At 41.4% G+C, this 11,984-nt stretch overlaps 1 protein-coding gene across 1 annotated transcript; it reads right to left on the bottom strand.

Annotated features, from left to right (window-relative positions):
• Positions 1 to 10,099, bottom strand: LOC123054760 (kinesin-like protein KIN-14I). The gene is made up of 23 exons (XM_044478604.1): positions 9,561 to 10,099; positions 8,949 to 9,021; positions 8,266 to 8,397; positions 7,918 to 8,147; positions 7,507 to 7,834; positions 6,512 to 6,611; positions 6,234 to 6,415; positions 6,027 to 6,142; positions 5,817 to 5,919; positions 5,358 to 5,510; positions 5,132 to 5,278; positions 4,835 to 5,041; positions 4,251 to 4,415; positions 4,044 to 4,187; positions 3,777 to 3,917; positions 3,476 to 3,670; positions 3,267 to 3,393; positions 2,974 to 3,176; positions 2,697 to 2,879; positions 2,411 to 2,506; positions 1,703 to 1,900; positions 790 to 1,061; positions 1 to 593 (listed from the first exon to the last, which is right to left on the bottom strand). The coding sequence occupies exons 1-23, from the start codon at positions 9,710 to 9,712 to the stop codon at positions 401 to 403; spliced, it is 3,840 nt and encodes a 1,279-aa protein (XP_044334539.1). The 5' UTR covers positions 9,713 to 10,099; the 3' UTR covers positions 1 to 400.
• Positions 10,100 to 11,984: the final 1,885 nt, after the last annotated feature.

The raw sequence follows: 11,984 nt of genomic DNA, 5'->3' as shown, positions 1-11,984 counted from the left end.
TTCGTGAATTGCTTATATCCATAGAAATAGACACTTCACAACCATTTCATCATCGATGATAACATTGGTAATCGTACCCAGCGCTGACATGTCTACATAGAACTAGAAGAAACGACAGCCTCCGCTAAGACGACAAAAGAAAGTGGGATTTTCTCTCCTAAAAACTCTTCATCCCTTCTCCTATGAATGTGTACTACAGGCTCTTTGTACAAACAGGCGCCGCCGCCATAATATATAATCGCTAACTATACAATTGGTGTGCAACATTTTCAGAGGATACCGAAACATTCCACTAAATCGGCATTGTGAATGCCCGATAGCACTGGATCACCTATGCGGCTGGGTGCGAGAACGCAAACCAGGTGCATTCAGGGAGGGCATCAGCAGTGATATCTAACACTCATGCGGTCAACCGGGTGTCGGCTTTCTCTTTTGATATCCTCTCTTCCTGTATTTCCTCCAGTTCATCGCCCTCGCTCCGCTTGCCTGCTTGCTCCTTCCAATAAGAAATCAACTTCTTCAACCGCATGATTTCTTTGGGGGAAACGTGCTTGCTCGTGTCATTAACAATGCAACGTACTCGTGAAGCATACCTACAGCAGTCAAAAAAATGTTAGTCAACAGCTGGAAAATGTCGCAGAAGCTATGCACATGATGCAGGATATAAAGCATGTGATGCAAGAAAATTCAGTTAAGTTTTCGTATCCGCGAAACAATCTCAGGGATACAGACAACGATGGCAATGAAAAAGAAATACAAAAGAGTAACTAAGCAATGGGAAATCCGTACATGAGTGAGTTGTGAGTCTCCTCCAAGTTTGATTCCGCTGGTGAAACATTCACAAACATCAGGGTTTTTGCATTGCCTCCAAGTGAATCACTCATAAGCATTGTCAACTTATGGTTCCGGTAAGGTATATGTTGTCCATCAGAAGATAAAGCACCAATAACATCAGCCAATGCAGAAAGGGATTTATTGATGCTCTGTGCTTCTTTTAATTGTTTTCCTGCTGAACCGGACTTTTTCACCCTCTCAGAACCAGCAAGATCCACAAAACTTAGCTGTTAAGGAATGCCAATGTCAGCAATTTATTAAGAACAAATAAATTAATGCATACTCCCTCCGTCCGAAAAAACTTGTCCCAAGCTTGTCTTTTAAATGGATATATCTAACACTAACTTGGGGTTAGATACATCCATTTGAGGGACAAGCTTTTTCGAACTAACTTTCTAGTGAAATAATTATTTCAAATGAAACAAAATGAAAATTATGAAACAATAATTTGATTATGAGCTAGACTAATTAGGCAAGCCTAACGAGACCACATTTTCTGAAAGAAATAAAATGAATTCCATTTGACCAGAAATGGTGACTGCAAAGACAAAACATATAGGAGAGCAGAAGTTTGTTCTTTTGGGCAAACAAATGTCATAATCACAAGGACTTCAAGCTAAGCAAATTGAGCCTTAGCAGTCATGGTAGTTAACTATGTCTACATAAGAGTAGTTTTCTAGTTTTATTCCCGAGTGAAAGTTAGACTGTTTTTTACAGCAAGCATACATAGTTCTACAAATGTAAGAAGTGTTCACAATTGAAGGTAGACTATCAGAACATGCAAATCTCTGATAAGAATAACAGATCAAAAAAACAAGCTAGGACTCAACAAAAATTATGTGAGCTTTTCAAGTTCATCCTGTCATACCTTTCCTCTTGCATAAGATTGAGTTTGGAGATTGGTGCTTTCAATAATTATTGAAAGGATTAAATGAGATCTTGAGCTCTCATCATTCATATTTGTTCCAGCTGTGTGTCTTCTCTCAGAACCTCTTGTGATTATAGTTTTCAATTCTTCAAAACTTGAAATGTTTACAACTGTGACATTTTCAACAGTAACAACTCCCTAGAAAGAAAAGCACAAGTTAACTAGGTGCATAGAAATATAAACATCTACCGTTCATGAAAGAAATGCTTCCGCATGTTAACAAAGGAAGTGACTCCACACTCTACACTTCCCAAAATAATTGTGCAGGTGGCAACGATGAGTTTGCCTAACCACCACTATTACTCTCAAACTAAAATTATTTAGAATGGTGCAGCTTTATTATGGAGGCATATGAAATACTCATCATTACCAAGGAGTGGTCTATTATCTAAAAAATGATAAAATTGTCTGCTCTTCAACAACAAAAGTTGACCAAGATAGCAAAAAATAGTTAATACCTCCAAGAGGTGTTGCTAAAGTCAAAAGCACACAAGAAAAATCGAACAGGGAAACTAGTAAGTTGTCTTACTGAAGAGCTAAAGAAAAAGCAAAATGTACAAATAAAGAAGGATTATAGGATGACCATTAACTCTAGCGAGCTGTATGAAAAATGGGAAGTAAATGCAAAGAAGGAAAGAGCTTGTATACCTTGGAATCCTTTTTTATTTCTAATTTTTGTCGCATAGCATTTTTGGGCAACAACAGGTCCACAAGATTATCTTGATAAAGTTCCACCATATATGCCTGGACGTTATATGATAACGATTAGTCGACAAAGGATAACTAAACAATGTGTAATTGTCAACATTGGAGTGCCAACAGTACAAATCATTTCTTCAAGATTGAAAATTATATTTTGTAGAATAGTCCAGAAAGGAGATGTTTTCCAGGCCATATGAAACCATATAAAATGCACATGAAAAATAGTTCTTACCTTCAAGGAAAATGAATACTTGTTGCCATCACGCTTTATCACCCTAAAAAGTTCTGACGTAGCCCTTGGAGTAAGACCAGGATTGTTGTCTGAACCATATATTGTAAAAGTCTTCCCGGAACCAGTTTGACCATAAGCAAATATACAAACATTATATCCATCAACAGCTGATTGTACTAGATACTGCACCATGTTCAGCAAAAAACAGAGGTGAATAATCTCAGATGCACAATTTATATTACGATAGAAAGAAAACCTAAATTTAGATATATTTTACCTTAGTGTCCTCGAAAACATCTTCTTGAGTAGTATGTGCATCAAAAACACGATCATATATATGTTGCTTTGACTTGTCATCTTTCCACGGATGTGCAATTGTAAATTCATCAGGACTGCAGACAATATTCTTATCCTTTAAAGAAACCTCCTTGTCGTTTAGAGGACGCAAGCGACAAAAAACTCTTATTTTTCCTTTCATATCTGTGAAGAGTTGCAGCTCCATTTATAATCAAGTTATTGGCAAAATACCACAATAGCTACATTTGTGTGAATACTTTTATTCTACCATACCTTCAATTGTGTTATAGTAACGTTTTCGCAAAACCTGTTCTTGCTTATAAAGACTTTCAAGCTCAACCAACTGTGTCCCTTGCCTTTTAAGAATCTCAGCGGTCTGTTGGTTCTTTCTGTCCACATCCTGAAGAGATGCACAATGGAAGTATGTGAATTTCTACAGAACCTAAAAGAGACTGAATGTGGATATTATGTCTTACACATACCGCTTTAAACTCTCTTAACTCATCAAGCTCCTTGAGAGTATTTTGCAATGAATCCACCTCGGTATTTCTCAAGGCGAGAGTTGATTCAGCAACATTTAATGACTGTGTTGCACTTTCCAATTTTTGCTCCAGTGTAGCTGTATGAGCTTTTAACTTACGACATTCATCCTCATAAACTCTTTGCATTGTACTTTTCTGCATAGTTAAAGTAACAATATTTTCAGAAATATGAAGTGAATAAAGTATTCGCTGCGAGACCAGGAAAAGGAAAGAGGAAATGTTTGATGATTAAACAAAAAACCTCTTCACTTTTTGCTCTCTCAAGCCTTTGAATCCTCTGTTCGAGCATATTCCTTTCCATAATTAACTTCTTTGATACTTCTTTTGATGCAGCAAGCTCTTTTCGGCATGATTTCAACTCCTCCTCGAGCTTAGTCAACATCTTTTCAAACACAAGATAAACAAATGAACCATGAAATATTTGCAACCATAAGTTTGGCCACAGAAGTTAGAAGCATAACATACCATGCAAAACTCAACCCTAATGTACATGATTTTTGTAAAATACCTCAATGCCACTGTTGACGCTGCCTACGGTCGTCAAAGTATCTCTTTCACAATGATTTCCAGATAAGTCCATTTTGGTATTGTTCTCTTGGCCCTGACCATTTGTTAATTTGGTCTCCAGTCTATTTTTCTCCACCAATGCAACCTAATAAAATTGCAAGTTAGATGATCCAAACAATTTAAGTGCACAAATTGCATATCACCATACCTGCAAAGAAGATTCCTTTTCATCACATAGGGATTTCAGCCTATCCCGCTCACTTGTTACTTCTTTAATGATATGTCGTTCAGATTGTAAGGTATCTTTTAGCCCTTCCAATTCTTCTTGCATCTCTCTTTCTTGTTGTGTCTTCCTCTGTAACTCATCCCGTAACTAACAATAAAAAGGGACCATTAGAACTTAGATGATCAGTTATGTAAAAGATGATGCCATTTTCTCCAATATGTTGCAAGACAAAGGTCAGATTTCAAAAACATCAGCTAACTGGAATTTTATTCTTTCTTTATGAAAGAAGTCATGTAAACTGAAAGGGAACTGAAAATTGCAGATACACTTGGGCACATTACAAACTTGTGCATAACTAGCCAAAAAAAACCAAATGTTTATTAATTACATGCATGGTATTACGATCCTTTTGACCTACTGGCGGTTCGTTACATTTTTCAATCCAATTGCAATGAAACGATCCAGATTTCAATGTAGCAGTGTAGCACTAACATGGAAAAAATTCTGGAATGCTTGCACAACGTTTACCAGGTAACAAGACATTTCTCACAAAGTTCTGAACTCACCTGGTCTGCTTTCTTCTGAGACTCATCAACTACTTTTGACAGTTCTTGGACACGTTTGTCATACATTTCAGCATTTGGTGGCTTATCTGCTTGAGAAACATCATTCTGAGAAACCGTGCTAGTAGCAGAGCCACACCGTGCTTTTGAATATCTGCGGAGCATCACATCATTTATATGTGTTTGAAGTGCTACACATATTTCTTCACCCTAAAAATATAAATACTTGGTTATTTTGACCCAGTTGACAGCTTTATAAGATTATGCTGATGTACTATCTCCTGTGAGGGCTCAAAATACCTGCTTGGTTTCAAACTGAAAGATATGAAGGACGCCAGCAACTCGCATCTTAAAGAAAACAGCAGTATTGCTGCTCCCAAACTGCATTATGTCTCTCAGCTCTGCAGAATGTAGGTATTCCTTAGGAACCGGACGAAAAAAGTGGACCTGCGTTAAAGCAGAATTACAGGATTAGCTTCAATTAGGAGGAGATATACAATTTTCATCATAAGAAAAAGTATCTTACCCCTCGTTTGTTGATTCCCAAAATGATTCTTCCAGGTAGAAGTCCTATTGGGTCATCAATTTTCCGAACGCTGAAGAAAACTGAATTGCCGTACGGAAGAGTTCTTAAGATTCTGAGAAACTGATTCCTTGCATCATCTTTTGACAAGTGTTCCTGGATGCAACAGTGAAATACTTAGATAATTGAGGTATCACATGTGCTTGCCAATGTAGATTGAGAGAGTGGAATTTTTTATTTCACCAGGGCATGCATCAAAATTAATTCATTGAGAAATTCACAAATAACTAAAATTTAAAAAAATATAGCTTTCTCATGTGTTAGTACATTGTGATGCATCACAAATACACTCACTGTTATGAATAAGAAACATATGTTGAAAATTAAGTGCACAAATTTGTGTGATGTCATGCATCTACAGTTGATACTCAATAGCATAAAGTTGCACGGCTAGATGAATACCATTAACTGATAGCGTGAGATGATGTCGAGCTCCCAGTCTCGCTTTGCTCTAGTAATTGCAACTTGCCTAGGTAGAAATCTCTCTAGAAGAGATATCCATTCACTAGCAAAAAGACAATGGCATCTCAGAAAGAAATATGATGAAATAGTATTACGAAAAGACTATGGAAAATCGAAATAAGAGATAGTAGAGCCTTATAAATTACGTACACGCAGGACTCAGGATTGTCAATGAATCCAATCTCAACCAATATTTGCAGGGCAGTGAGTTGTGCAGCATCATCCCTGCCTACTGGGTAGTTGCCTAGAATATAATCATGTTGTAACTGCAGAAGAAGGATATTAATCAGTGCAATGTTAGATTACCTGCATAGCCTACGAACTGTAAGCACTTCAACGGGCTACACAAACCAGTACCTGGACATATGATAGCTGAACGAACATCGGATCAGTCACAGCCTCATCAGACTCACGAAAGAGGCGTTTCTTAAATACAAGTTTGCAGTGCAAAATTTCTCCTTTGTTGCGATCCTTGGCTGACTTGAATTCAGATAGCAAGTCCCCGATGTACTTGTTATCGTCTAGCCCAATGTATTCCTCTGCATGCCAGAAATAAATAAATAAATTTAAATCTTGACTGACCGGGGGGGGGGGGGGGGGGGGGGGGGGTGCAACTTGAAAGTAAAAAGAAATACCGTTGCCAACTTCTGAAGACTTTGATCCATTAACAATCTTTCGGCATTCAAAAAGACTGAAACTGGAATATACTGAAAGTTTGATAATGCCAGCAAGTTCCTGTCATAACAGGATATTTTGTTACTTACGACTTCAAGTTAACAAAAAAACAATGTACACACAAGCTTGAAGCCAAAACTTATAATAAGAAAAAAGTCCAATAGAAACACATATGCTGGGATGTGATAGTATGGTTGCATATCCACTGTTTGGTCAAACAATATTAAGGAACAAGCAAAGTAGCCACAATGGCTCATATGTACGACACACAGCACAAAGTGAACACCTTTGCAGGGTTGAGCAGCCGTGCATTTACCTTATGGAACTATGGGAGCTGAAGAAGGTGCCTGTGAGTTGTGACTACTTACTTCCCGGAGTGTCGAATGGTGATGAAAACAGTCGTAACCATACTGACACCCTACCTACAGCCTAATTGTATAAGGTGGTTAGGCTCAGCCATGAGGTATCTGAAATTCTGAAACAGAGCAACCCTCCAGACTGTGTATACACCTAGTAGCAATGAGCTACATACAAGTAAATCTAGCCAGAGATGCTGTGGCACAGGTTCTATTTTAAGTATGGTTGAATGGTTCCGGCAAAATGTACGTTCAATCTACGAATGGACAGCTTGTATTTAGTGCATACTTGTGTATAGCACCTCTATAAATATAATTTGAGAGAAAATAGTCATGACCAAAGAACTAACAAACCAAAATCAATTAAATGAACCACCCTGTGCACACATTCTAAGAGGTAAGTTTGAAAGTATTGACAATCCAGGCCCATTACTTGGTTAATTCACATCGTCGTTATACCAAAAGCGACAGCTCAAATCACAACCAAAGTTGCATACACGCCAAGCAATCTTCTATATATGACTAGGTACATTCTTCTAATGAACCATTTGATACATATCAGTTCCAAACCCACATTAACTTAGGAGAAATGCAGATACCTCAACAGCATCGGCAACAGTTGTTGCCATGTCGTAGGTGATCTCTTCAAATGTTTCATCCAAGAAAAAGACAATTGTTGTAAGCTTCCGGCTGGTTAAAAGAGCCTCTATCTCCTCCCGCGCGGGAATTGCAACCCGTGGGCCTGCCTTAACCGAGCGTTTTAATGCATTTAGTGTGTTCAGTGCTAGAACTCGAACATCTGAATCCGTTGTGGCTCCATGAGCAATATAGTGAACATACTCAGACAAGTATGCCCCGATATCTTTGCTTGGTGGCATGGAAGATGCACATAAATACATTAGCTCCCAAGCTCTTATCAACCAACTCCTGCAAGAACAACAAAATTATGATCCCTAAAATAAATCTGAAGCTAGCAGGTGCTTGTACTATATGAGAACCGCATTACTTACCGATCAGGATTGTTACGTGTTTGTTTTGAAATCTGCGCAAAGAGCTCATCTCGAAGTTCAGACCGCTTCAAAGTATGCTTATAAAGCTTTGCAACAAGTTCAATTCTTTCTTCCAAACTTATTATTGCGGGTGAATCGACGCCCATGTACTTTAATATGACATGGAACAATTTAATTGAGCGGCTTACAAGGTCGTTAGGTACTTTCAGTAATGAAGTTGGAATAGGATCCTGCGAAAAGAGAGCATAGAAATGCTAAATTAATAAAACAAAAATAAGCAATTTCATGCTCAGAAATCAGATTGCTGCAACATAATCTCGTACATGTAATGGGTTTCAATAACATTACCTTTTGGAAACACAACATATCTTCCAAAGTGAACTTCTCACGAACTTGCGGACCCACTGATTTTTTAATAAAAAAGCCACGCTTTCCAGATGATTGAATCTGTTTTTGCATTGCCTTGAGAAATCCCTCCACCTGTTATATTTCAACACTAAATTTAACATGGGACAAAATGTGACTATGGGAACCATATTCGTGCTTACTGCTTACTAACTGATGCTGAATAACTGTGACATGCTATTAAACCTGATCCTACTAAAATGTTTCGACACAATGGTTAACAAAAGTTGCCACTGAGACAGAAAATAAGAGAAATGTACAGAGACCCAGCCCAATAAAATGGTGGCTGTTAGCCTGTTACTGTTCCTTTGAATGGAGAGTACTGTAGGACTAAGTAGGTAGAGGAAACTCCTTTTTTCTGGTAGTTTAGAAGAGAATTCAAGCATGAAAGTTATGCAACTTATCCCTTAGTCTAAAGAACCCACCCGCCCCACACACAAACTAATTTATAGAGAAGAACAAAATGGTACCCTGTCCCACGCATCAATAGAATAACGTGTTATGCGTCGATGCTAAAGTTAGCATTTCGTAAACTAGCAGAAGATTTCTCCCTCCCTTTCAAAATTGCCATGACATATATCACGTCACTGGGTAAAGTGGTAAGCTAGAATCAAGGAGACATGCACCTGGAACCTGTCGATTAGCGGGATTGCTCCAGCAAGCTCCGGGGGTATGGACATGGACAATGTCGATGGAGTACTGAAAAAAAGTAATTCACAGTGTAAATATCGATCCCACTGTATGTTACTATCAGCTAACCAAAAGAATGCGTGCAGAATGTGACAGGAAAGACAAAACAGAGAATGTTGAGAACTGCCTCCAATTGGAAATAACCATTATAAGTATTGCAGTGCGGTGGGTCATGATTACGAGCCCAACAAACATAACCGATTGTAGCTACATTAACCCTGAATAAATAAACAAGTTCCCGTCTGAACCCAACCTTTCTCCCCTTTCCACCAGTCTGGGAAAACTTTTCTGTTATGAGACAAGCTTAGAAAATTCAAATCCTGGGATGAACAAACTCACCATAAGGCATATAGCATGCGTAAGCAGCAATATCCTACGATAGTTGTGCCGGAATCGAAACAGGTTCAGAAAGTAGTACTATTATTCCACCAAGCAAAATATACTAACAACCGAAGTAGCTACAGGAGACGGGCAGAGAGCGGCTTAATTCGTGAAAAAAAAAAGGTGCACGGGACGGCGAAGGAGGAGGCGGCGAAGTAGCTACTCACGGCGGCGCGAAGTTGTAGCTGCCGTCGCTGTCGTACCCGTCGGCGCCGTTGGCGCCGGCGGGCGCCGCGGGGCCGTGCAGCGGCGTGGCGGCCGCGGAGCCGTTGACGGAGCCGCCGAGCCCGCCGAGCTGCTGCGGCGCGGCCGACGCCATCCTCGCCTCCTCTCCGGCGACGGCGGAGACGTGCGCCGCGTCTCTGTCAGAGCCCAGGTCCCATCCACCAATCGCCGCCGCCGTGCTGGAGCTCAGATCCGGGGGCGCGGGGAATGGCGGGCGGTGGCGCCGGCTCCGAGCTCCGGCTTCCAGCTCCGCGGAGGCAGCGTGCAGCGTCGCGCGAGCAGGTCGGGGAGAGGTGAGGCGGCAGATCCCCCGCAATGCTTGCGGCGGGCGGCGGTAATAATGACTAAGCGCGCGAGGGAGGGGAGGGGGAGATGACCGGGTCGCCGCCGCGAGCGCGTGCGCGTCCGGCAGCGGCCGGCAGGGCGAGATCCGAAAGCGAGCGGGGAGGAGGCGGGGGTGGGGACGGGGAGAGGAGAGGGGAGGGCGTCACGGGGAGGAGTGGAGTAGTAGTGGCGAGGAGCGAGGGAGGGAGGAGGCGGATTAAAGAAATCACGCGGAGGCGCAGCGCAGAGGAGAGGAGCTTTTTGGGCAGCTGCGAGCGAGGGGAGAGGGGAGGGAATTACTGCGCGTTTTGATTTTCGCGCTGCGTTCCCGTGCGCGAGGGGAATGCCAATAATTCCAACACGGAGCACTACATTTTTTTAGTGGGAATTTAGTACATTACTGGTTTTTAAAAATATATATTAAAACGTACTCCGTAAACTAATATAAAAGCGTTTAAACGCTCTCATATTAGTCCCAAAGAAATGGGAGTAATTTGTAAAGTGAGAAAGAAAAGCGACGTGCCATGGCCGAAATGACCAAAGAAATGGCATCCCAACAACCCATTTTGAATGCAGAGTCTTCTATTGATATATACTTGCAAGAAAATTTACGAGTTTACGTCACATTGATCATTCTGTCTGGTCAGGTGGCACATCGTTTCTGCTAAATTCCCAGTCCCCTTTGTGCCTGGCCCTATTCTCCGCTCGCCGGCTCGCACCTCCCCCCCCCCCCCCTCCCTCCCCCGCCCCCGCCATGTCCCGTGTCGGCTATCACCGAGATGCCGACGCCGGCTAGCCTATCCCCATCACGATTTTGCCTGATTGCATGGTCTACTCCCCTCCCCGGCTCCCCTCCAACATGCAAAGTGTACGCCACACTAGATGTAGCCGGCAAGGCATCCGCAGTCCACACCATCGCTGCCTCCTCCGCAACGCCAATCGTAGCAAGTTGGTAATGTACAATTGATCTTTCTGTAATTCTGTTTAGAATTTATGGAGACATGAATAATTGATGCATACATTGCTCCTACTTTGATTGACATTGATGTCAATGATGTCCATGTCAGCCATACAACTGAACCTACATACGATTGATGTCAATCATGTCCATGTCCCTTGGATTAGGCAGAAAACAAAATCGTGAACTAGAACGTTTGGTACTTGTCATTCTTGTGCACTTGTATCAGGTTTTATTTATTTTTTGGGACTGTGCATACCATCCGTTTTATCGCCGGCTAAGCCACTGGTGTGGGGTGGAGGCGCATCGACCGTCCATGCGCCATCACGATCCTCGGTACGATCAGGTCGTCTATGATACCAACATATGATACTGTTGACTACGGATATAGTATCATACACTTATATCACATGCATGATACTCCCTCCGTTTTTATTTACTCCGTGTATTAGCTTTGGTCAAAGTCAAGCTTTGTAAACTTTGACTAAATTTGTAGACAAAAATATTAGTAGCATATACAATAACAATTCAATACCATTAGGTTCATTATTGAATCTACTTTCACATCGTATAGATTTGTTATGATATCTGTTTATATTTGTTTCTGTAAACTTGGTCAAACTTTAAGAAGTTTGACTTCAGTCAACTCTAATATGCAGAGTAAATAAAAACGAAGGGAGTAGTAATAGATGATAGTGGCCGTTACGCGCCTCATAAGATGGCGTGTCTGGGATTTTAGTTTTGGATGGACCTTACCCGTCCAGCCCCCCTGCTAACTAACTCCAGCTGTCATCCGAGGGGCGGTCATGCATGTTGTAGCGTGTAAAATGAAATGAAAATGGTCGCATTCGCAGCGTATCCTTGTCCCTGCCGGTGCCGGCGCCGGCGCCGGCCGGCAGCAAAGTTAATTCCGTTTGTTAGCATGTGGCGCTAGCTATGCCATCCAGCCCATGCCGTCCTCGGCTTAACGCGAAAACTTGTCTCACGCCTGATTGCTTGCTTGCTCGCTTGCTTGAAGGCGACGCGTTAGATGTGAGCGCGCCTTTTGGCGAAACGTCGCGCTACTGCTACGTGTACTACCGAC

This window comes from Triticum aestivum, chromosome 2D, assembly GCF_018294505.1.
Source record: "Triticum aestivum cultivar Chinese Spring chromosome 2D, IWGSC CS RefSeq v2.1, whole genome shotgun sequence".
Classification (NCBI taxonomy): domain Eukaryota; kingdom Viridiplantae; phylum Streptophyta; class Magnoliopsida; order Poales; family Poaceae; genus Triticum; species Triticum aestivum.
The sequence above is the reverse complement of the archived record's forward strand: the minus strand, read 5'-3'. Positions and strand labels throughout refer to the sequence as shown.